This window comes from Protopterus annectens, chromosome 6.part0 (genome assembly GCF_019279795.1).
Source record: "Protopterus annectens isolate FY-2018-M chromosome 6.part0, PAN1.0, whole genome shotgun sequence".
Lineage (NCBI taxonomy): Eukaryota > Metazoa > Chordata > Ceratodontiformes > Protopteridae > Protopterus > Protopterus annectens.
In genome coordinates, this window is record NC_056737.1 from 1,155,069,093 (window position 1) to 1,155,096,143 (window position 27,051).

A 27,051-nucleotide genomic window follows, 5' to 3' on the forward strand; every position below is an offset into this window, starting at 1 on the left:
TTTTTATGTAGTTCATTTCTTTTACTAAACAGTCAGTTTAATGGACAGGCATCATTAGTGTGTAACTGATGCATTTTCAAGGTAAAAAAAATTGAGGATATAGTGTCCTCGGGACTTCTTCTATCCTTGACATGCTGTAACCTCACATTTACTATAAATAAGAAACAAACGTGTGAGGGGTTCAGCCACCTACTTTGGGGAGCATGACAGGCTTCCCCCTGCAAAATGTTTTTTTTTTCTTTTATATCAAATGAGTCCACTCCATTATGATTGAAAATGTTACTGTCCTGCACAGAAGTGTTGAATTATTGTTAGGGGAGCCAAAATGTCACCGGGTTATTTGAAACCAAAGATATCTGAGATAGTTTTAGTCTTCTCTACTATCTTAGCATGTGAAACATATTCAAAAAGATGAAAACACAAACCAAACTGCCAGAATACAATAAACCACGCTAGCACTAGCCAGGGATTACAGACATGTTGCAAAACGTTATTACATGACCGCTTTCCTTGTTTTGTAAATAACTTCTTCATATCTGAAGAAGGTATTTATAAAAGCGCTCATCTAATAGTTTTGCAATGTGAGTGTAATTCCTGTCTAGTGTGGTTTATTGTGTAGTAAAGCAATACAAGGCCTGTAAGATATTTATAACAGCAGATGAAGCTATGTAACCATGACGTGCTTATTCATTGTACACTCGGAACTCATGTTCTTTCTCAAAGCCTCTCCACTATTAATGTGCTGCAATGGAAATATGACACTTGGGAATAATCTTATGAAAGACATCTTATCAGACACTGGATTATTGAGTTCCGAGTAGTGCAATAGTTATATGTCAAAACATCTGCACTTCATTAAAAAATCACTACCACTTAATGGCAGCCTGCAATGTGTTTAAGTGCTGGTTTGGAAATGTTATTACTGTTTATTACAATTTAATGAAAGTGAGCTAATCAACAGCTGGATTAATTCATTAATTCTTTTACAATCAGTGCATATTATTTATGATGACGGAGGCACCTGTGTGTAACTACATGTGTATCTGTTTATAGCTTTTATAATGTGAGCCCTCTTTTAACCACAACAGAAAATGAGCCTTGTCTAAGTAAAACTTTCTTAAACATTAGCCTTAAATGGACTTACATTTCCATGCCATGATGGGTAATGCAGCTTACTTTACATGAGTTTCATTATGTGGTTTAAAATGGAATACTGGCACTCGTAATATCATCATTCAGTTATGAGATATTTGTAAGATATGAAACAAACTGCAACATTTATACATTTTTGGAATGCGCTCATTCAGTTTTATTTCATGAAGGAATAAAACAATCTGTTAGGTAAATACTTACAAAACACAAATATGCTATAAATTTTGCACAAACTAAAATAGTTTGCTGCCAGAATACTCTGATGAAAATACATTTTGTCAAAACAATAATTACAAAAGATTACAAGCATGAGGTGTTAAAAAACAGACTCATTAAAAAACACATTTTGATTGTAAGAAATGTCCTGAGTATAAAAATTCAAAGCTGAAAACTTGAAACTGGTAAACTTGCTAATGGGAGTACAGCAGCTTTATCCACAACAGCTCTAGCCAGGTATTGTCTTTGGTCAACAGCAGCATTTGGTAGCTCTCCTGTTGCATAGAGAAAATTGTCTTGCTTTTCGGGAGTGCATCAATGAAGCAAAAAGCATTGCTTCAAAAAGTGTGTCATGTGGATGTAAACGTGGTTTAAAGCCAACCCAGGAAGGCCGTGATCTTTATCCGTGTACCACTGCAACAGATCAGATAGTAGCATTAATATTATCATAACATGGATATGATACAGCAGGGAAATACTTTTCTTTTGATTAAAAACATGTACTTATACTGCACTGTAAATGTTTATTGGTAATACTGTTATACAGTGGGGTCACATACTAAAGTAATATCACATCAGCTCATTTATGAATAAATGACTATAAATGCAATGTAATTGCTTTTAAATAGATTCATATTTTTATTCATTTTATTTTTTATTTTTATTTTACATTTGTTGACCGGGATAGTCCGACTGGATGCATGTCCATTTTCAGCGGAGGCCCGGGGAGAAAAGCTCCAGGGCTAAGCAGATAAAGCATTACATAATACCAGCATTACATATTACAAACAGACTATTTACAGAGATTACATAAGTAAGCAAGTTAAACAAGTTCCACAGGTTACAATTAATCCTGAGCACAAGTCAGGATTAAATTAAATTACACAGTAAACTGGTTAACAGATTTTTACACATTCTAGAGAGAGTTAGCCAGGCTTGATACATTGACATAGCCAGTTAAGTGACAAATGTTGTTTGAGTCTAGTTTTAAATTGACCTAAGGTGGAAAGTAAGGTAATATCAGCTGGAAGAGAGTTCCAGGATCTACTTACAGAGTTTGCAAAGAGAGAATCACTGGCTGTGTTATTAATTTAGTTAGTCTGAATTAGTAGTTTGTTAGAGGATCGAAGCGGTCTAGGATTGTTTTAGGGGGTGATAATATTTTTAAATGCAGTAGTATTGTCCGGATTATAGAGGATTTTATAGGCCATAATCAGTTGGTTATACTGGATTAGGCTGGGTAGTTCAAGCCACCCAAGCTGATTTAGATTGATGCAATGATGTGTCCTAAAAGGCAGCCCAGTGGCAAACCTGGCAATGTGGTTGTAGCAAATTGAGAGTTTGTTAAGGACAGTCTTGTTTAAATTCGAGAGTAGAGGGGATGCATACAGAAGGGTTGAAAGAAGGTGAGAGCGAGCTATGGCAATTTTAGCTGGAGGGGTTAGGAAGGCTTTTATTCTGTAAAGTGACCCTATTTTTTATTGATGGTTTTGATAGTTTGGTTAACATGTAGGTCAAATTTTAGATTATTGTCTATGATGACACCTAATAGTTTTGTAGATGGTTCAGGGGAGATTATTGTGCCATCATTTGATTTTATGGTAAAGGTGAAAGCGGTAGACCTACATGTTGGTGAAAATAACAGCATTTTAGTTTTTTTGGGATTTAGGATCAGACGATGTTCATAAAGCCAGTTTTCTATTGTATTAAAGGTGGTCTGGGTAGCTGACCATAACTCTACTGGAGATGTGACTGAGCAAATCAGAGTAGAGTCATCATCATATTGGATACAGCTGACTTTTGGGATGACAGTATAAAGGTCGTTAATGAAGATGGAGAACAGCAAGGGCCCTAGTATAGAGCCTTGTGGTACTCCAAGGGTGTTAGGTAGAAGGTTAGAGAGTTTGTTCTGTCAGAGGACAGCCTGCTGTCGACCATTCAGGTAGGATTTAAACCATTGGAGGGCTCCAGTATCTAGACAGAATGTTTGCAGGGTGTGGATTAAAAGTTGGTGATCAACCATATCGAATGCCTTGGAAAGATCCAAAAAGAGGGCTGAGGATATATAATTATTGTTGCGATTATGGTTTATGGTGTTAGTAAAGGCTAGGAGGGCTGAAGTAGTGCTGTGATGAGGATGGAAGCCATGCTGAGTGTCTGCCATAAGGCAATTTTGGATTAGGTGGTGCATGAGTTGTCTATGAATACATTTTTCCATAATCTTTGCAAGTGGAGAGAGTATAGCTATTGGCCTATAATTGGAGAATTCAGTAGAGCTGCCTCCTTTGTGAAGTGGGATTACATAGGATATTTTCCAGATGGTGGGAATTTTAGCTTCTACTATGGTTCGATTGATTAGTATTGAGTCGGGGTAAGCAATAGCATCAGCTGATTTTTGTAGGTACTCGGCAGGGAGTTGATCAGCAGAAAGTGCATTGGGTTTTAATTTTTTGATCAAGGTACGGATAAGTAAAGTGGTGACTGGTTGGAAGCTGAATGCGAGTAGGTTTCTAGGGGTGCTACTTTCAGGACCAGTGGAGCTAGGAGGTAGTTGGCTAGCTAGGGCTTGAATTGTCTCACTAAAGAATTGGTTAAAACTATCAGAAACATCTTCAGGTGTTTTATCAATAGTAGCAGCAGGGATTGGGGTTGAAGTTTGTCCAGGATGTAGTAGATTATTTAAACCTGCCCAAAACTTCTGAGGGTTATTTTGATTTACTGTCTGTAAATTACAGTAGTATTGTTTTTTGTCTTGTAAAATTGATTTTTTGGTTTCATTCCTGGATTACCTGTATTTAATGTGATCTTGAGGGTCTTTAGAAGAACGCCATAAAGCCCATGCTTTGTTTGTAAGGGTAATTTTGAGTTTAGACTCTGTAGAAAGCCATGGTGCAGTTTTTGCCTTGGTTCTCTTTGAACGAACAGGTGCATGCAAATCAAGGATCTCAAGGAATTTGTTAAGTATGCTACTGCTTCCTCTAAGGGGAGGTGTTTTAGAATAGACCAATTACATGAGTTTAGTTCTTGTTGGAATTTGGCAGGGTCAAAGTTTTTATTGTTTCTAACCTTTCTGAGTAAGGGTTGTTGGGAATTAATGGTTTTGTGCTTAATTACATATGTGAGAAGGTGATCGCTTAGGCCATTAAGGAGGGTATCAGAGGTGTACAGTTGGGGGTGACTGTTTATGAGTACCCAGTCAAGTATACTTTCTTTTTGGTTGGGTTTACCTATCCTGGCAGGGGTGGATATGATTTGTTTAAATGCATGCAGGTTAATATGGGTGGTTTGGGGATTCTGAGGAACAGGTGCCCCAATCTATGATAAAGTTTCCAAGTAGTAGGGTTTCTTGGGGGTAGTGACATGATAGCCAGTGCAGGATATCTTCAAATGTAGATATATTGTTACCTGGGGGAATGTACATACAGATGATATTAATGCATTTATTTTTATTAAGTTGTAATTTGGTGGCAAGAATCTCTGAGTTATTAATCTGAGGAGGTTGTATTACATCTATGGTGACATTCAACTCAGGTTTATAGAGTACAGCTACCCCACCCCCCTTCCTCGAAGCACGATCCAGCCTGTGTATGTTGTACCCAGGTGGTAACACTTCATTGTCTTTAGTGTTAGGTTTTAACCAGGTTTCAGATAAACAGAGAATCTCAGGGGAGTGGACATCCAGAAGTGCATGCAATTCATGCACCTTGTTATTAATGCTTCTAATATTGAGATAACAGACTGGGAGAGAGTTAGTTGGCCTATTAGTTGTAGGTTTGTAGCTGGGATTGCAAGTAGAGGGGGTATGTGTATCTGATGTAAGTGGGCCACGGTTGGGGTGAATATCACCACCAAGTATTAGGTTGAGTCTATACTTGGTGATGAACTTCAGGAATTTGTTTATTAGTTTGTGGTAGTGTTTGGATCTAGAGCTAATGTGCCTGGGGTTGAGATGTTGATAGACTGAAGAAGATGTTGGATAGGATCTGGTACTGTAAGTATGGTTGAAGGTGAAAGGATTTACAGCTGGGGTGATAGTATGGCCTTTTGGGACCAGAAATCCCATGAGAAACTGGTTTTCATACAAGGTAAGGAGGTATGGTGTGAACAAGAGGGGTAGTAAAGAGGAGTATATCATTATCTGTGATTCAGCTAGTGAGTTAAGGAACTGTTTTACCTGGTGATGCAACACCAGAAGATAGAGTGGTGAGGTAAAGGTACTGGAAGGGGGATGGGAGAATGCCAGATGAAAGCTAATAGGTGTTATTAAAATGTAGGTAGTAGAATGGGGGGGGGTGGAATTATCCCAGATGAAAGCAGATAGGATCTAGAAAGTGGGGGAGTGGCTATAGTACTATGAATTTGGAGGGAATGGGGCAGCGAGGGGAGTGAAGAGAGCCCGAGCGTAGCGAGGGCGAACGTAGCGGGGCTATTGCAGTTTACAAGGTTTCCTAAGGTGTCCTAAAGCTATAAGGTAAGTATTCATATGATACCATTCTGTCCTTAGTTAGCTACACTGACTATATTGTGCACAAGAAATTAATTAATAATGCAAATGAGGGCCTGATGTGTGCTCTGATAGATTGACAGCATCAGTTATTGTAGCAGCAATCACAGTAACATAAGATAGTACAAAATTATCATACAGAAACTCACTGTTTCCTTTCTCTTTCCAGAATATTCCAACGAAGCATGACAATAACTACATATACAGTCATGCACTGGTGCAGAGTAAGAACAGTTCCAGTGTATGGTGTGCATTCATTCCACAGCAATATTTGGCATGGTTATTATTACAACAGTATATACAATATATTAAGTGAAATACCTCCCTGAAAGTTTACCATTATTAAACAATATGAGAATGTTTTCTGTAAATATTATGTGATCACAAGCAAAGCACATCCTGCACACACACAAGGCAAGATTCATCACAGAGGTACTGTTTGTAGGAACATCAATATCAGACAGTCAGCTGTAATACGGAGTGTGAAACCAGTGGAACCAACAATGCTGTTACAGGAGAATCCAGATGTTCCAGGGCTCACTTACCTTACAATAGGGGGAACGCTGTACTTACCTTACAATAGGAGGAACACTGAGGCTAAACATAGATGCTACATGTATGTGACAGAATGTGTCAAAAAGTAAAACTGTTTGTGTCCAAAAGCTTGCAGACAAGTGTTGTGGGAGACGCATTACCATAATAATAGGTGACCAACACATGCTGGCCAATTCCAGTCCTTACCAAAATGCATTGCTTCCTGCAAATAGAGGAGTATTGGTTGCACTTGACTCCATAAGGCCAGTTCCTGACAAATTAGAGGATCCACCATGCTATGTCATATAAACATGCACAGTTGGGTTGGATGAATAAATAATCATAAACAGATAATCTAAAAGAATCTTGGGGCAAATAATAGCAGGTCATTTAGATGCTTGCTTTGCTGTACACCCCCCAGACAATGTATAGGATGCCTCACAACTGTTGCAGGCCATGTTGTCAGATGCACTAGTACCAATTCTAGCCTTTGTCTGCAAGGAATACATAGTTGGGAAAGCAAAAGAGTGTGGGGGACATGGTGACCAATGAGGTCCATTGTGTACATCTCCCAACACTATCCCGTCACCTTCTGCATTATCTCCAAACACTATCCCATCACCTTCTGCATTATCTCCCAACACTATCCCGTCACCTTCTGCATTATCTCCCAACACTATCCCATCACCTTCTGCATTATCTCCCAACACTATCCGGTCACCTTCTGCATTATCTCCCAGCACTATCCCGTCACCTTCTGCATTATCTCCCAACACTATCCCGTCACCTTCTGCATTATCTCCCAACACTATCCCATCACCTTCTGCATTATCTCCCAACACTATCCCGTCACCTTCTGCATTATCTCCCAACACTATCCGTCACCTTCTGCATTATCTCCCAACACTATCCCGTCACCTTCTGCATTATCTCCCAACACTATCCCGTCACCTTCTGCATTATCTCCCAACACTATCCCGTCACCTTCTGCATTATCTCCCAGCAGTATCCCGTCACCTTCTGCATTATCTCCCAGCACTATCCCATCACCTTCTGCATTATCTCCCAACACTATCCCATCACCTTCTGCATTATCTCCCAACACTATCCCGTCACCTTCTGCATTATCTCCCAACACTATCCCGTCACCTTCTGCATTATCTCCCAACACTATCCCGTCACCTTCTGCATTATCTCCCAGCAGTATCCCATCACCTTCTGCATTATCTCCCAACACTATCCCATCACCTTCTGCATTATCTCCCAACACTATCCCGTCACCTTCTGCATTATCTCCCAACACTATCCCATCACCTTCTGCATTATCTCCCAGCAGTATCCCGTCACCTTCTGCATTATCTCCCAACACTATCCCGTCACCTTCTGCATTATCTCCCAGCAGTATCCCGTCACCTTCTGCATTATCTCCCAACACTATCCCGTCACCTTCTGCATTATCTCCCAACACTATCCCGTCACCTTCTGCATTATCTCCCAGCAGTATCCCGTCACCTTCTGCATTATCTCCCAACACTATCCCGTCACCTTCTGCATTATCTCCCAGCACTATCCCATCACCTTCTGCATTATCTCCCAACACTATCCCGTCACCTTCTGCATTATCTCCCAACACTATCCCATCACCTTCTGCATTATCTCCCAACACTATCCCATCACCTTCTGCATTATCTCCCAACACTATCCCGTCACCTTCTGCATTATCTCCCAACACTATCCCGTCACCTTCTGCATTATCTCCCAACACTATCCCGTCACCTTCTGCATTATCTCCCAACACTATCCCATCACCTTCTGCATTATCTCCCAACACTATCCCGTCACCTTCTGCATTATCTCCCAACACTATCCCGTCACCTTCTGCATTATCTCCCAACACTATCCCGTCTCCTTCTGCATTATACACAGTTTCTTCTAAACTGCTTTACCTACAGTACAGAATGCCATGAAATCCTGGCACCATTGTCTGGGGCACCAGATAAAAAAATCATTATGCCCATAGACATCACGATTCCACTAGAACAAGACCATGCAGATGCCTACAAAGAAAGCTCTATGGAAAACTACATAAATTCCCATAAAACAGAGAAAGTGGCTAATAGAACACATTTCCTTAACTGAGCATTTAGTGACATGAACATACAGTCAGGGTTGATGATAATGGTGACATGAACATACATCATCACACCACTGAGGACAGTGTTCATTTGGTGGCATGAACATACATCGTCACAGCACTGTGGACAGCGTTTGCCTTTTAGGGCTGTCCATGCTTTATACCTCCTTCTCCTCTTCTGCTATTTGTATCTTTGCCTAACCACTGCAGTTTTAAATGTTTTGTCCCTTACTTATGTATTACTTGCATCATGTACCAGCATCTTATTTCCTGTATCATTCAGCCATTGCTTTCACATGTACCACTAAGAGAACTTTTTTTTCCGTCTTGGTCCATTTCTGTAGTGCTGTTGTCAGTTTGCTTTTGTTCCTTGAGTCCAGCTAAGTATTGCCCATAAACAATTGTTACATTCATTCATTACTTATGGGCATTTGTCAATAAAGGGTTTGTATGCTATACGTCCAATAAAATGACCGCTATCTTATCCTTCAAATAATCATTACCGTTTGAACCCAGCCCTGTGACAGAGAGAGATAAAGTCCTAACTGCATCCCAGATGACCAGTATTTAATTAGAGGCTCAGGCACAGGAAGGATCGGGTAAGAGATGACAGGAGAGAGAGAGTGGCCAATGCCATTTCACCTGTCCTGGTTAGGGGGGCTGCTTGGCATACTGCACTGGCAATCAGCCTAGTATAAAGAAGCTAGCATGTCCTGCACTGCAAGTGATCTCCTGTTTGGTCTGGTAGGTGCACATGCAGGGTAGTGAACCTTCACCTACAGAGGTAGGTATAGTGGAGCCTGCAAGCTGCCAGGGTAAGGGTAGGGACAGGATAAGTTGCAGGATCTGCAGTTAACACCTGTCTCATTTCTACTTGGGAACAAATTGTTGGGGGCTGCTGTCATCCCACTGAAGGAATGAATGGGTTAATAGGATATTAGAATGGGAGACACTGGGCTGATCCTGCAGATCAAAAAAAAAACTTTCCTGTTTTTTATTTCCCTGCCTCTCTGTCTGATTCCTGTGTCCAGGTAGTCCTCCCTGTTCCTGGCTAAGTGGTCATCTGCTGCTCCTGGATTTTCAGTACCCCAGCTGCACTTTGCACTTGTATCTCAGTAGCCAAGTTTTTGCACCTTCTAATTTTACTTCACTTGCACTCACCCAGTCTCAGTCAGGCACACCACTGTATCACAGTTTGCATGCACTCATACCTTTAACACATCAGTTACATTCACTGCTTTCATCTGCACTTACCCCTTTCACATATTCCTTACACACCCTTGATAAGCGCACACATTCTGCATGCACTCACTTGGTTATAACGTCAAAGAAAATGAACAACCAATTAGAAGTTCTGAAAGACTTTGCTCTATCAAAATAGTACAGGAGTTGTCTGTGTGTGGATATTATAGATATAAAGTATCTTTTCTCCTTCATGTTTAGGTTCAGGAAACAAGACAGTGAGATGGATAGCTTGGCTTAAGGTAAACTCAGATACCACTTTAGGTATAAATGAAGGATTATTTCTTAAAGAAGCCCTGTCTTTGTGGAAAAAGAGATAAGGTTGACTCACATGAGAGATTGCAGCTCAAATATTCTCTTGCAGAGGTCAAAACAATTAGTAAGACTGTTTTCCATGTAAAGAACCTCAAGCCAGTGTGGTGAGCTGCTTCAAATGGAGTAACAGTTTTTCTAATACAAAATTAAGAACCCAAGAAGAAGCCACATGTTTTCTAGAAAGCCTCTATTGCAACATTCCTTTCAAAAACATTTTTATATAGCCACTCCTGTGGCACAGAGGGATAAAGCTGTGACTATGGCCAAACTGACCTGGGTTTGATTGCCGGTTTGGATGACTGACAGAGTGGCAGGGAAGGGATGGGCATGATCATCCTAGGCGAGAGGATGCTGGTTGATTTGTTCCATAAGGATAACAAGTACCAAAGAGGAGCGTTGCCCTCACATGTAAAAACAACAAGCATGGTGGGTGGGGGAAGGGAAGTGGGTAGGTCATAAAAACTCCTCCCTGGACAGATGCACATTTGAGATGAGCCCCAAGGGCGCCAGCAGACTCCATGATCGGACCCAGAAAAAATGGAATAAGTTTGAGGGTGTTGGAGATTAGCTGGTAGACCTGGCATGAACATTGGGTACTGGGGACTGGGCTGGTTAAGGTGAGGTCTGAGGGGAAACAAAAAAATTTCACATGAGGTTGCATTGAAAGAAGGGGATCCATGTGCAGACATATTAAAATGTCTGACTAGTGAACCCTGAATGAGGAGTAAGATCGGTCATAAGATAGTAACTCATACAAATACTGAAGAACCAGAGAAACTGTAGTCCTGAATGGGTGTTGCTTCATTTGTTACATGAAGTAGAAAAGCATAAAGGATCATTCCTGTCCAAGGAAAAGAAAAGACATCTGTCTTCCAGGCCTTCAAGAATGGGGACCTGATGAAAAAATCACTGACTGATAGTCAAGAGTAGAGGCAAAATATTTGAGGTGGTCCCCCAAATGTCACAAGTCTTGGAATACCCCTGGATAGAATTTTCATTCAAGAAGGTCCACCCTCATTGTTCTCAGATTGTCTGCCACACAATTTGCTCTGATGGTAAGTAAAATGCCTGTAAAGTGAGACTGTGGTGAAGTGCTATATCCCACTCTACCATGGCTAGTCTGTATAGAGGGGTAATAACTGGTTCCCCCTTGCTTGTTTTTGCACAAAAATCACTGTTACATTGGCTGCAAATATTTGTAAACATCCTGGGGAGCAAAAATGACAAGAGTAGAGATCATTCATAAATGTCAATATATCTATTATGTTTTTTGTAGTTTGGTTTGTCTTGTTTGTAGCAAACACCTTGCACTTTTATTCTCATAGACAGTGTCCCCCAAGCAGAGTCTGTGGGACATGGAGTGACTGCTGTGATGAAGCTAGGAAGGAGAAGGGGAGACCTGGATTAAAAAAAAAAAACATGGTGTCTCTAACAAAACATGTCCCTGTTCACAAACACAAAACTGGAAAATGAAATGGGATGAAAATGTCAAGACCATACAAATTACAGGAACTAAAGTATTTTTGTAATGTGGAGTCTTGCAACTGGCATCATAAGAATCATAGGTGTCATGAGACCCAGACTCGTGAGATATTCCATTGATGAGACCGTAGTGTAAGTAGAAAAACTCAGGCATAGATCTACACACAGATGCACTTTATCATGTGGAGAAAAGCTCTTTAAACTGACATTTCCTAGAGACACTCCAATAAAATAATAATGTGAGAATTAGTCAAACAAAATGTCTGTAAATTCTGATGGAATCCTAATCTGTCTAGGAGATCCCTCACCCAAGTGCGATTCCTGACACTTGGAAAAACACTCTACAAAGAAAGATCAGTCTAAATAAAAAAAAAAATGTGAACACCTTGCAGTCTGCAGTAGACGCTCACAGGAGCTTGACATGTGTTATTTACCCTTATACCAGTCGATAGACTAAAGGGTAATGCAGATTAACTGATAATGTGATCCAGACTCAGAAAAAAAAAACTTTACAAACATATATTCATAAACTACAACACCATAAATTCAAAAGCATGCCCAATATTCTCCTTAATAAGTTTATTGAGTGTACTTGTACCCACATCCCTTCTTATATCACCAAGGTGCTTAAGAATACTTTCCTTTAAACTACTATTTATCTTACCAATGAATAAGAACATTAGACGGGGATGTTTGAGTGATAGAACAGAGAACGTTGAATTAAGGTGGATTATTACCTTGCAGTCAGACAAAGGCTTTGGCCTTAATGGTAGTATTTCTCTTAAATCATATATTACGTCATTAAAATGTATACGTTGCCATGAAGTTCAGTAATTTATTGATGTTTAATTAATTAATGATTTAATGCATGATGTGTTTTTAGTAATCAATGGATGTATTTAAGCTGTTGTATTTTAGGAGTTTGTATGGTCTGAAGAAGTGCATACAGCACAAAAGCACTTACCAATTAATAATAAAAAACACTTCATTTTTAGCCGTGGTGGTCGTCACTCTAGTTCTGTTTGGTGCATGACACTGGATGATATTTTTCAGTAATAGTATTTTAAATGGATGGTGAAGTATTTTGTGTGCTGTAAGTAGCTGGAGAGGATGAAGTCTAGAGGAAGCCCCAGCCAGTTGAGGGTACTCAGCACTGTGCAGTGATGGAAGCAGTTTGGGAGGCTGTGGGCACATTTCCTAATGTTGTTTTAAGTGCTTTCTAGTTTGTGCTTGGTGGAAAACTTGAGATTTGTAAACACTGTTGAGACATGTAGGAGGGTAGGAAGGGAGGTGGCAGCTATTTTTAATATGATCTGCAAGTAGGAGATTTGCTCTGTAAAGAGAGCCTAATTTGCAGTATGTCTTTCTGACTGCAGTGTCAGTGTGCAGATTAACTGTTAAGTTGTTATCAATGAAAACTGCTAGTAATTTTGTGCTGGTGATATTTTCAATGTTTGAGATGTTTGAGGAGATACTATTAAGGTCAGTTCTGTTTTGATTTATTTTTTAGGAAGGAATAGGGTTGGGGTTATTTTTGTTTTGTTGGGGTTTGTGAGGAACTGAGATTTATTTAGCCAGTTTTGTATAGTGGTTCAAGCTTCCTGTGTATAGTTTCTAAAGTGGGAAGATTTGGACCTGAGAAAACTAATGTTGATTTTCAACATATTCTGTTATGGTGGTGAGTTTTGACTCTTTATGCATGTCATTAATGAAGATATTGAAAAGTGTTGGCCCAAGTATGGAGCCTTGGTGGACTCCTGTAGTGACTGTAAGGAATGTGGAACAGAAGTCATTCCATTTTACAGAGTGGTATGATTGTTTAGGAAGCTGGTAAACCAGCTAGTTGAGGGAGTTGGAAGGCCTGTCAGATTTTGTCTTTGGAGGAGTAGTTCATGTGAGATCATGTCAAAGGTTTGTGACAAGTCCAGGAAAAGGGTGGAGACAACATTTCCTGCGTTTTTACTTTGACTAATGGTATGTTGGAAATATAGAAAGGCAGTTTTGGTGCTGTGGTGACATTGAAAATCATATTGGTTACTTGGGTAGGAGAAAGTAATTGGTTACCAAGTAGAAAGGCTAGGAGTTGCAGGTGTATGTGTTTTTCAAGTACTTTGGAGAGGAGAGGAAGGATTGCTATAGGGAGATAGCTTGAAAGTTCAGTGTATGTGCCACCTTTGTGTAATGGGACTATGAAGAAAGTTTTCCAAATGGCTGGGATGTAGTTTTCTGTAATGGATCAGTTAATTAGAATAAATACTGGGTAGCAAATTCTGTCAGTGGCTATACTGAGATATTCAGTATCAGATTGTCAGGAGCTGGGTCTGTGGGATTCAGGGTTTTAATACACTTTTGATGGTATTTGTCTGGAAGGTTGCTAGGCTGAGATGGGATGTGGAGCTATGGTCAGGGGGGTAGATGGGTTGCATATAGGTTGCTATAGGTTGAGATGGGGTGTGGAGCTATGGTCAGGAGGGTAAATGGGGTGCTTATAGGTTGTTATAGGTTGAGATGGGTGCAGAGCTATAGTTGGGGAGGTTAAATGGGGTAGATATAGGTTGTAATAGGTTGAAATGGGGTGAAGAGCTATGGTCAGGGGGATAGATGGGGTGGGTATAGCTTGTTATAGGTTGAGATGGGGTGCAAAGCTATGGTTGGGTGGTTAAGTGGGGTGGATATAGGTTGTAATAGGTTGAGATGGGGTGAAGAGCTATGGTCAGGGGGATGAATGGGGTGGGTATAGGTTGTTATAGGTTGAGATGGGTGCGGCACTAAAGTTGGGGAGGTTAAGTGGGGTGGATATAGGTTACTATAGGTTGAGATGGGGTGTGGATCTATGGTCAGGGGATAGATGGGGTGGGTATAGGTTGCTATAGGTTTGGGGGGGTTGTATGTGTGGTCTGGTGTGTGGAGAAGTACTTTTTATCATAACAAACTTGTGCCTTTGTGCAGTTTCTGAGGCACTGATATCTATCAAGGTAGGATTGAGTCCTAGTTTCCAGGCTTTGTTTCTGTCTCTCCTGAGTTGTTTAGTTTGATAGGCTGGGCATGGAGAGAATTTATTTTTAGTCTTTTATGTCTCAGTGGAGTGTGCTGGTTTTGCATTGTTAAGAAGAGGTTGTTGAATTGACAGAGAGTTTCATCTAGAGGCAGATATTCGAGGGGTTCTCAGCCACATTGTTTGCATATGATTAAATATTGACTTATCAAAACTGTTTACATTTCTCTCAGAATTGAAGCATAGAGTTTTGGGGGGCTTGTGGTCTACTGATGTAGGAGGGGTAATAACTCTGTCCTATGCTGCCCGACTGAAAGAACTCCAGCTCTATTCAGTCGCTTGCTCAGAGGTGACCTTTGCCTAACATACAAGGCCATGTCAAACCCAGATTTGATGAATATGCTTCACCTCAAAAAATCTAGATCCGTCAGAGCCACAAGGGCGGGAGACTTAAACCTCGACACGGCTATTAATAGGACGCACTGGAGGGATAGATTCATCACCCAAAGACTCCCTATGCTGTGGAATAAAATCCCGGTATATGTGAGGCAGAGCACCTCGCTGGCCTTGTTCAAGAGAAATCTTGACCAATGGATGGGAGATCGCAGATATACCCCAGGGATTACCTCAGTGTCACTGCTCAACAGAGGCACAGCAAAATAATGGGTATAGTTCCCCATACTAAAGGGGTGGCGTAAGCCACAAAACTATGGGCTAGGCTTGTAAATGCCCTCGGGCAGATAGCCTAGTATGAACCTATGAACCTATGAACCTAAGAGAGTCTGGAAGGGTGCAAACTAGCTTAATTTGTTCAGGGTTGTTTGAGAGTAAGCAGTCTAATATGGATTTTTTGGTACTTTGTCAAATTGAGTTAGTTGTCAGATCAGCTGAGTGAAATGATAGAGGTTAATGTTATGGTGGGTAGAGTGGCATTTGTTTGAGATACAATGCATGCTAAGGTCACCAAGCAGGATGGTTTCTAGGTTGAAAGTACATGGTAATTAGCTAAGTATGTTGTCAGCGCTCTTGGCATTTTTGGTGGGAGAGGAGATGTAGGCAGCTACATGTTATGGATTTCTAATAGTTTAGGTGAAGTTTGGCTAGTAGTATTTCTTATTTTGTAACAACTGGACGGTGGGTATGGATTTTTAAGATGGATTAAATGATAATGACCACACCCTGCAGCCCACCACACCCTGCAGCCCATTTACCAATCTGGTCTTTCCTAATGATGGGGTAACCAAGAGGAATGATTCTATCATCTTTAATTTCAGGTCTTAACAAGGTTTTAGTGATAACTGGGGTGTGATGTTGATGGAATTCAATCAGTGCATGAAGGTCTGATGTATCATTGCAGGTGTTTCAGGTGCTCAGATTATATATTTTTAGACTGGTGGAACAAGGTGGGTTTTGTTGTGTTTTAGAGGATTGTTGAGGAGGGAATTATTTATTAATGGGGTTTGGATGGTTTGGGTGTTGAGTTTGTTTAGGTGGGGCTAGTTGGGGTGTACATCTCCACTCTCTGTTAGTTTACTGGGGTAGGTGGTGGAGTTTTTGAGGTTATGGACTGCATACCTCTCAACTGTACAGATTTTCACAGAATGTCCAGATTTTGTCTCATGTTTTTGGTCTGTTTTTCATAAAAGTATGGTTTTCTGGCAAATTAGTGACAAATCATTAAAGACTGAAGTTAGAAAATAATGACAGGCATTTCAGTTCCAGACTTCATACTCTTCAGAAAATTCATGCTAATGCAAAACTTGCTATTTTATCAACTTTCTAAGTTTGTCCCAGCAATATTTAAAATTGTCCCTATTTTTGGGCCTCTGTCCCACTTTTATTTATGGCTTTGTCCAGATTTCTTGCTCTAAGACGTTCAGAGATATATTATGGAGTAATAGTTCTGGTACTTTATTTGCACTGGAGTGTGGGATTTTGTGTTTGGTGTTTGTTAATAATGTACAGATTTTGAGTAGGATTTTGTCTGTGCTGTAGAGGGATGGCCAGATTAGGGAGGTGTATCTATGGACTTGGGAAGACGTGGTTTGAATCTAGGTATTTGTCTTAGGATAGTTAAAGGTCCTATTATGGGAAGTAGACATATCTGCATGATAGGAAGTATGAAATAGTTGTATAGATGAGTATAGAAAGGCAATGGGAGGAAGAAAACCAAAAAAAAAAATATTAGGATGGACCTATTGAGTGGGGGTTAATAAGAGAAGGATGGGGAAACTTTTGTTGTCTTCTAATTTGCAATTAGTTATTTATTAGGTTATTAATTGGTTGGCTATATTGGCTAGTATGGGTAGTTCTATCTTTTGACCAATACAGTTTATGATGTGGGGGTGGGGATGGGTCAGGTGATATGCTTTGGTCAGTAAAGTTAATGATATGTGGTGGGTGGGAAGTGCAGTGAAGCCATTTGTAGTATGGCTGAGCGAAGTGGGGTTAGTCCCCAGAGAAGAGAGTCAGGTCCAGAGCTATATTAATGTACAAAAAAAATGTCTATTCATCAGCAGTGTAATCAAAATTTAATTTTAGATATTTTTTATTCTGTGGGTTGTTTTTATCAGGCAGGGTTGCTGCTTGCTATGTTTCTACAGAGCTGCTTAGTTTTAGGGAGAAAAAGACTGAAATGCAGTATATGTCTCGAGGATGACCAGGAAGAATAGTTGAAGAGGACAGCTGCTCAACTGAAGACAGGGCGACTTATTACAAGATTCAACAGAAAGTGCATTTAGTTTATTGTTTAGTAGTAAGGTAAGACCAGCTGAGTGTGGGAGAAACTGGCTCTACTAACATACTTAATGGCAGTTGGATACAAGACAGTATTTTCCTGCTCTATTGATGTCTTCTCTTGGGTTAAACTTTCCTGAGATGTGGAATAATCTGAAGGACAAATCTTGCCTTAGAGGTAGCCAAGAGGGTTATTCAGACCCCTAGCAGTAGTGGGGGATGGCTAGTTCTTCTGTGTTGTATTCCTTGGAGGAGGGGAGAGCTCTAATTGTGTGCTCTGGGAGGTTGGATAATGAGTGGTATAGATTTACGCAGGTACTACTGCCATGATAGACAGTATGAGGTGGGAGAATGTGTGGAAATGGTTCTGATATGTAGTTGTGTCTTTTAGCAGACTTGTAATGTCATTAAATATGTGAGGAGAGCAGCGAGATTTAATGTGCGGATCTGGGGGATAGCTGGAGAACTGGGGGAGGAAGGGAGGGGAGATAAGCGGGTCACATCACCAACTAATGTGGAAAACAATCAGTCTCGTCCTTCTCAAACCCAGTTATTCTGCACAACCCCCAACAATGGTAAACAAATGGCCTGAGGCAGAGATTTGCTGTAGTTGTTAAAAGTTAGAGCTAAAAGTGAAGGTACACCACTTGCAAACTAGTATAAGGCAAACTCCACAGAATGGGGAGCAGTACAACTGCACTGATGTACCACCGGGGGCTAAAGGGTGTTTAAACATGGAAGCAGACATACAGGGGGAGTTTATATCAGTAAAAACACAGGTAAGTAATGTATGCCCTCTGTACATGCAGTCATGGCTGTGACAATGTTCTTAACACTCAATCTCTGTGAAATAGGATACAAAACCAACTTCTACAATTACTTACAGTATTTAGAGTAGTAAAAAGACAGAGGGGGTAAATTGCAGGTGCCTGTGAATGGTTCATAGGTTCATAGAAGATTTCTAGATTAAGGGCCCATGCAAGCCTAGCCATATTTATCCCAAGTTGACCCAATTGTCAGTAGTTAGGTGAGCAAAGTTCCCAGCAGTAAAAATCTATAGTAATTAATACTGACTACCTCTGTCAAAGAGGGACATGGGCACCTCCCCAGGAGTGAATTTACGGTCGCCCATCCATTGATCTAAGTTGTGTTTGAAGATGGCAGGGAGGGGCTCTGTTTGACATCAATCGGAAGTTTGTTCCTGAGATCTGTCAGTCTCTGAGAGATGTATCTATCTCTACAGCATGACTTGTTCATGTCAGAGACCTGGTTAAGAACCCTGGACCAAGTGACCTCACGTAGTTTGATTTATGAATGTGTAGCATTTCCATCAGGGCCAGGTCAAAGACTACCCTGCAAGCCAGGTACAGGTCACCCCTCAGCAGCTTGTAGGAGACAGAATACAGTGACAGGGCTTTCAGTCTTTCCACATAAGACTTGTTTTGTGTAAGCTGTATTTCCTTGGTAACAAACCTCTGTGGTCTCTCCAGCTGTTGCAGGTGTCTGGTGAGGTACATGTAAAAAAGAGCATTGTACTCAATTACTGGTCTGATGAAGGTAAAGTATAATGGAATTATAACACCCTTGGATCTAGATACCATGCTTTTATTTATGAGATGTGCCACAAAGAAGGAGTTCCTTATGACTTGTGGATACATGGTGGTCAAAGTTCAGATTGCTACCAACCTGTGTACCCAGATCACATACCACTGGGTCTATACTTTTGGGGGGGTGTCTATAATGTAATTAGCAGGGATGACAACTTTCCCAAGGGGAATAACAATTCTTTTTTTTTTTTTTTGCATTTAGATTTAATCTGTGACTTTGGCACTAATCATTTGTCTGTGTCAACCTGTTTTGGAGTATATTAACATCATTGGGAGACCTCTGATTGCTCCCAATGTGCAGTTGTCAGCAAACTTTGTCAGCCACTGGCCATCCACATTTTTCTGGATGTCTGAGAAATAAATTCCAAACAGTAAAGGGTCCAGCACAGGACACTGTAGTATGCCACTAGTGAGTGGTCTTTTGCTAGAGGTGAAGTCCACGACTTTGATAGTATGTGCTCTGTCTGTGAGACAATTGGCTACCTATCTAGTGATGTAGGGTTTAATTCCAAATTGGGAGAGTTTCTCTATAACACTTGAATGGCGGATTGTGTCAAATGCCTTGGCTAGGTCAAGGTAGGTGGTATGCACCGTCTTTCCCTCACCCAGGGCTATGGTAAATTTCTCGAAGAAGTCAACCAGGTTTAACAGCCATGATCTACCCTTAATGGATCAAAACTAGGTTGGATCCAGAGTTTGGAGATTAGCTATGTCCTTGATAAGGTCCATAATAATTAGTCCCATGGCCGTGCAGATGAGGCTAGTCAAGTTTACGGATCTGTAGTTCCCAGGGTTGGTTGATGGTCCCCCTTTCTCCAGAGGGATTACTGTTGCTGTCCTCAATTCTGCTGGAACATAGCCAGTTTTCAGGCTGTGGTTAAACAGGGATCCAAGTGGGTCTGCTAGGTCATGTTTTAAGTTGTTTAAAGGGCAGTCTAGGATATTTTTTGGTCCCATTAATGCTGTGTTTTAAGCCCTAGAGAGCACAGAGAAAGCCTACTCTCTTGAGATAATAGGCTGAGGAGTGGTGGCGGGTATACTTTGGGGGATGACCAGTGAGGACATGGGGGTGACATTTGCTCCAAATCTGTCAGCTAGCAGGTTGGTTATTACTTCCAGTTGAATATAGGTGGCGCCATCCTCAACCAGTTCAATGCATAGCTGGTTATTTCCTTTTAGATTTTGGATGTAGTTAAAGAACGCCTTGCAATTATCCTTATCTAGGGAGTCTGTTTTTGCTTTGTAATTCGCTTTGGAAGACTTGACAAGATCTCTAATTTCTTTGTTTAAACTAGAAAGGGATTCCTTCCTCTGCTGAGCCAGTTCCCTCTTGTTCTTGGACATTAGTTTCTTCCTCTTGTTGTATAGCCTGTTTATACTTGGGGTCCACTAGAGTGGCTTGTTTTTTTCTGCAAGACCTGGTTTTAATCTGATCAAGTACAGCCTGTTCTATACAGCTGCTTAAGTGGTTAAACAGGGCATTAGTGTACACCTCTGCATAAGAGTCCATGTTATCTGTGTTTGAGGGGGCTTTGACATTTCTTATACCATCGCTTACTAGGAATTGACTTGAAAAAATTCTTAAGCATTTTTGAGCCTGATGGGGTTTTTGGCCTTATAATTACATTGAACGAAACTGATTTGTGGTCCGATCTTAATAAAGGAGGACATCACATGGGGGGGGGGTGCAGTGCTCAGGCCATTTGAGCCCCTTGTGGGAGTGTTAACTAGCTGTTCCAGAACATTTGCATTGACAAAATCCAAGAACCTCTGAACCAGCATGCTTGTGGTTGTGTATGTTTCCTAGTCAATGGAAGGATAGTTAAAAACCACCCATAAACAAGGTGTTGGGCTGTATGGCAGGTTACTCCAGTATGTCTAGGTGTGTGGTATGCTTTTCCTGGTTCATGGTGGGGGACCTATAGCTAGCTATGATGTGGCAGGGGGTTATGCCTATAGTTAATTGGACATGGAGTAGCTAAAGAGAGTTGTACTGTTTGACCAGTCTTGAGGTATACTTGTCCTTAATGAAGATAGATACACCTCCTCCTTTGGTTCTTTCATGCTCAGTTTGTGGTTTAAACATATGGAAGGCATTGTAGCTCTGCACAACTGAGCTGTTTGTACGACTTTGAACCATGTCTTGGTGACTCCACAGACATCATCATCTTCCAAGGTGGGGAGTGCAGTTTCTTGTTTAGACTCCTAGCATTAAGCAGCAGTACCTTGAGTTCATCTAGAGAGGATTTTGTTAAGCTGGGAGGTAGATTATTTTGGCACTGCCTAAAAAAAGGCACAATGGGGTGGCTAACGCCTTTGCCAGTATCCTAAAGCCTAGAGGAGACCAGTGCAGACCATTTCTGACAAAGCACCATGGCCTGTCGACTATGTCTTCCCAAGCTGACAGATATTGGATCCGCTTGGACTGATACCAGAAGTTATGCCAATTGTTAAAGTCAATCAATTTTTGTTTGTATTGTGGCATTATCAATGGAGAAGGTAGAATGCTGCTTAAGGTTAGATTTATACCTGCCTATGACACACAATCTGAGAGGTCAGGTATGTCTCTCTTCATATAGTCCAGAGAGGTACATCTCAAAGTCATTCACCCCAACGTGGACTATGATGGAGTTATATTTGTACCTGTGGTTCAGTGACCTGAGTGCTTGAGTGACTTGATGGATCCTGGCACCTGACAGGCAGCTTACAGGTAACCCTTTATGTATCCAGCCTGGTGAGGAGAACATCTGTGTGTCTCACTATGGAGTTGCTTATGACCTATACATTAGGTTTTGTGATGTTATGCCTTATGGACTTATTTGTTGAGACACTGGTGTGTGTGTTGTTATGTGTTGTAGTTGTTTTTTTGCATTGTTATGGGTGTAAGTGGTTTCCATTTGGGAGGGCTCTGATCTTTTGGTATGTTAGTAGTGAGTACCTCTGCATATGTGGGTTTATGTGTCATGTCCTTATTTAGTGTGGAAATTGATGTATGTGTGCACAGACAAGCTGTATGGCATTCAATCTGTCTTGCCTCTAATTTCATAATGTAGCTACATCTCTCACGTATTGTGTTTCTTTAATGATTAAGTGGTTGTCAGTATAGATGAAACAATTGCTACATTGGCTCAGGGTGCACATGTCCAACAAGCTGGCCAGAGAAATGATGGGAAACTGCCTGTACATGATAGCAGGTTCTTACTGTATGTTTTAATAGGGAAGGGAATGAGATAATTTGAGAGGACTTTGCTGGTAACTAGCGGGGTACCACAGGGATCAGCTCTGACACTACAAGTGGGACCTATACTTTGTGTAGGCTAAGTTTCATCAATAAGGCAATGCTGCTCAGTGCACAACTGAATTGCTCCTAGAGCAGCAGAAAAGCTTAGAAGGGTTTCACTGACAGCTGTTAAGGGAAAAACTGAGCTTCAAGGTTTTTGTGCCTATACAGGGCACTGCTAACCACCTCTACGCAAAGAGCAGCACCACGCAGCTTCATGCAAGTGCTGGTTAACTTTTCCATTCACTGATGGGGGCGTGTCTTACTTTAATGTGACTTCTCCAATTACTTGAATTCCTCCTACTTTGTAGTATTATGGATAGCACCTACTACAAGAATAACAAATGCTTTCAATTTTATTATGCTGCCCTAACAATGAATCCCTGCCCCCCAAATACTTTTTCCATCCGTAACTGCCAAGTGAAAAGAAAATACCAGAAAATTAAAGGAGGTGAGCACAAAGGAGCATGCTGCTAGCAGGTAAACAGACCAACCACAGGGAAAAACATATTTAGTTGGCAATCAGTATGTTAATGCGAGGATATATATATGTGAATATATGAGTATTATGGTAAAAAGATGGGAAAATGTATTAGAAAGCATTAGAGGGGCAGACAAAAGTGCACTATCTGCTAGAAAAGAGACGAGGAGATAAAGTTCTAAGTTTCTAGAGAAGAGATCCAACTAAATGGGAAAAATCACTGAAATGCATCTCTAGCAAAATGCACTCCAGCTTTTACAAAGCATAAGACCCATTTCACTAACATAGAAAGAGAACTGATAACATCACGAGTGCTTGTTTATTATGTTTGCAAACAATACCCAGACAAAGTACTAGTATGTTTATCTATTATTTGTTTACCATGAAAGTCCAACTTGGAACAAAGCCAATTTTTAGCAGAGGCCCAGGGAGAAACACTCCAGATGCATGTCTTTGTAATGTGGGAGGAAATCAGACCATCCAGAGGAAAATCACATAAATGCAGGGAAGACATGCAGACTCCACACAGAAGGCACCCCAGCCAAGAATCAAACCAGAGAACCTCTTGCTGTGAGCTACCACTGCACCATGTTAAAAAATGTTTCAAAAAAATTCTTATTGTCTAAGAAGACATCTTCCTCACGAATGAACAGTTTCCAAAATCCAACTGACTCCTAGTAGAAACTGAGCTCACAGGATTGAAGTCAAGCTCAGTGTCTGTAACTTTACCTTTCACCATGCTCCCTAGGATAACCAAACACAACCAATGTTTAAGTAGTAGTCCTCCACAGGAATGAATGATCCCAAAATCCAAATAATGAAACAAGAACAAATGAAACAGGAAACTGAAGCACAGCTAAAAGTAAAAGTTTAATATGAAAACAAATGGTAAGCACTTTCACACCCTTGAATCGGCACTTCATCAGACTAAACATCTGGATACTGGCATGTTTTTAAAGTTAATGCTGAGTGTAATACAAGACATTTAGTTTATTTGGCAGCCTGTAGCTGTTTTAAATCCTTCTACGTGGGGAAAATGAATCGCTCGCTCAGGGAGTGGATTAGGGAGCATTTAAATAGCATTCTTATCAGAGATGATAGGACTGCATTGGTGAAACGTTATAGAAAAGGATTCCAATCATACCTTTAAGTTTATGGTCATTGAGAAGATAGATCCCAATATACGATTGGGGGGTGGGTTGTTATTAAAACTGAGGAGCATGAGCTTAGATAGATTATTACATTGCAATCAGACAGAGGTTTGGGGCTCAATGGGGAGTTAACTTTGAAACCTGCTTTGAAATCAAGGAATTTGTTTAAATGATTCCTGTTTGGTTAATATGTCTCTACTTTTATGAACGAATTATTATGAATGAGTTTATGTATATAAATAAATACCACAGCAAGTACTGATGAAACCATAAAGAATTTAATCCACTGGAAAACCAATTTCACAGTAACAGAAATACACAGCCAATAATAAATATCGTTTTCTGCAAATAGCCTTTTCAGAGTAAAAGATATTCTTATACTAACTTACAACTCTTTTTATATATAACAACCCCTCCCACATGAATTAACACTCAATTATTCAATCAATTAACTAAAAAACTTAAAAGACTTAAAAAACATGACTATCCTTTAAAAATATGTTCATTAAAGTAAACTTTTCCATGAACAGTCACAATTTAAACCATTTGGTTTGAGAGTACTAAATTTCAATATCAAATACAATTCCTTCTTTCTTAACATTTGTTTTATACATTTATCATTCAGGTATTCGGTATTTTGAATACTATCCAATACTGTCACCTTAATACCATCATTTTTCCCTCCATGATGGCTATTGAAATGCACAGCCAAGGGACTAGTTTCTTTATTATTTGTAATGTCTCTTATATGTTCTTTAATTCTGCAAGCTAATGTTCTTTTAGTTTCTCCAATATAATATTTTGTTGAATTACAGTTATGGTATAAGAGTTTATGTATATAGTTTGTGTGATGTGATTGGTGCTATTTGATCACATGATTTTTTTATCTTCACTATTTACTATATTGGATTTATTGGAATGTAAATTCTGGTAATTGGTGTTTCTTGACCATGTGATGTCTGACATTTTTATATATAAATGGTTGTTTTTTAATGACTTTTGGTCTGAAGAAACACTGATTCAAGGGTGTGAAAGAGTTTACCATTTGTTTTCATATAAAACTTTTATTTTTGTCTGTGTTTCGTTTTTCAGTTTTGTTTGTTCTTGCTTAAAAATTCTTATTGTGTCAATTAAACTAAAAGCCATCAAATAAAATAAGTCAATATAGAATGGTTACCACTAAGTCAGATGTATATTTTGAACATACTAATAAAAATAACACATTACTACTTTAGGACATCAAAGCAAAGACTCTGGACTTAACCGCCATCATTTGGGATGCCGGTGATGATAGGAGCATCAGAGATGTTTTCTGAAATGCTCCCATGAAAATGCTTTAAAATTTAATTTTGGCTGATTGAGAAACAAACACCCTTACTTTGGTGGGGTTCATGAGTGAGAATTTCCCATAATGATCCAGTAAAAGACCAAAGCAGAAGTTTGAAAAACAGCTGATTTCTCATAACAGACTAAATATGACTCCTGACCATGTGCCAGCTGCTGTTCACACTGGTGATGGACTACATTAGCAAACAGGTCAGCAGAGACAGAACAACAAAGTTGCTGTATGCAGACAGTATGGCATTACAAGCAGACTCTGAAGAACTTCAGCAAATGATAGTGGAATGGGATGCAAACCTTAATTCACACAGTATGAAACTGACTACAGACAATGCAGTTGTCTTCGAAACAAATGAGGGAAATCTGAAGAAGCTGAAAATTGAGATAGAAGGGAAAATAGTGGATCAGGTTAACAGCTTCAAATATCTGGGGGGGGGGGGGGGTGAAGAGAAGGGAATTCTGAATGAGCTGGTCAAAGCTAGACCCAGAAGGGCTGCAGCCATCTGGCACAGTGTGTTAGGGTATTGTATGACAGAAGAATGCCAAAGAACCTGAAAAATAACGTACAAAACAGCAATAACCAATACTATTCTATGGTACAGAAACCTTGGCAATGAAGACAGAGGAGTTGAGCAAGACAGAGATGATGGAGATGGAGTGTTTGAGATAAACTTTAGGATGCACATGGTGTGACAGATAAAGAAATGAGGACATTGGAGCAGATGATCAAGTAGCACTATTTGCACAGAAGGTCAAGGAAACCAGATTATGGTATTTCAAGTACCTGTGCAGGAGGGTAGATTACAATCTGGTTAAGAAGATTTGGGGCAAACAGGAAGAAGAAAAGAGGAAAACAGGACATCCAGCAAAGAAGTGAATGGATTTTGTGAGTGAAGACTTGTGACAGTCAGGCATGACTGGTGAAGACTGGGACTGAATCGAAGGAGTTGGTGACAATTGACACAATACCCCAACCCCACATAGAAAATGGGAAAATGAGAGTTGATGATAGTGAAGATGAGTGTGACAGTGGAGGCAAGGCTGGTAAAAGATATTTCTGGGAAGGTTTCTACTGAAACTTTACCACAGGAAAAATGTTGCCTGGATTTCAATGATTAAGGAGAGGTTGGATAGTTTTATAATATTGCTGAATAAACGGGACACATGAAGAATGTCATCATAATTAGTGATAGACTCATGACAATTAGATTACTCATAATCTCAGCCTATGTCCCACAGCAGGGCTGTAACAGTGAGGAAGAGAGCTCATTTAGACAACATTGCAGGATCTGCAAGATTAAGCAGAACAGCACGAGGTGGTGTTGATAATGTGGGACGTAAATGCACATATCGGGACAGACAGAACTGGACATGAAGAATGTCTGGCTACACATGGGTGGAGCATCAGGAATAAAGAAAGAAGGGGCATTCTAGACTTCTCTCTGGCAAATGGCTAGATGGGGGCCAACACATGTTCAGCAAAACAGACAGTCACAAGATCACATACAAGAGTAATCAACATGCAACTCAGGTAAACTTCCACCTACTAAGGAAACAGCAGTGGGGCAGAATCAGAGATTACAAAGACAGTTCTAGTTAAACAGTTGTCCTACAGCATAAACGACAGGTGGCTGCATCATATCTCTGCTTATTAACACAGATATAGATAACTTCCTGGCATTTGTCCCATACCAACTTGGCTTTGTCAAGGGCAAATCCTGTCACCTTGACCTTGTAAAGTTCTTTAGAAAGGTCAGTGAAGCCATGAACAATGGTTACGTCATCTACACTCTTGTCCTTGTCAAAACCTTCAATACAGGTATTATTGATAAGCCTACAAAAATTAATATAAAGCCATACATTGTCCACAGGACAACTAAT

At 40.2% G+C, this 27,051-nt stretch overlaps 1 protein-coding gene across 2 annotated transcripts in view; it reads right to left on the bottom strand.

Annotated features, from left to right (window-relative positions):
* Window positions 1–1,281: 1,281 nt before the first annotated feature.
* Window positions 1,282–27,051, bottom strand: part of LOC122804724 (fibroblast activation protein alpha) — a 1,600,794-nt gene continuing 1,575,024 nt past the window's right edge. For both annotated transcript variants that reach the window (XM_044074776.1, XM_044074777.1), the window contains one exon: window positions 1,282–1,782. In XM_044074776.1, coding sequence (XP_043930711.1) covers window positions 1,684–1,782 — 99 coding nt within the window. In that variant the 3' untranslated portion in view covers window positions 1,282–1,683. The remainder of the gene's footprint in view (window positions 1,783–27,051) is intronic.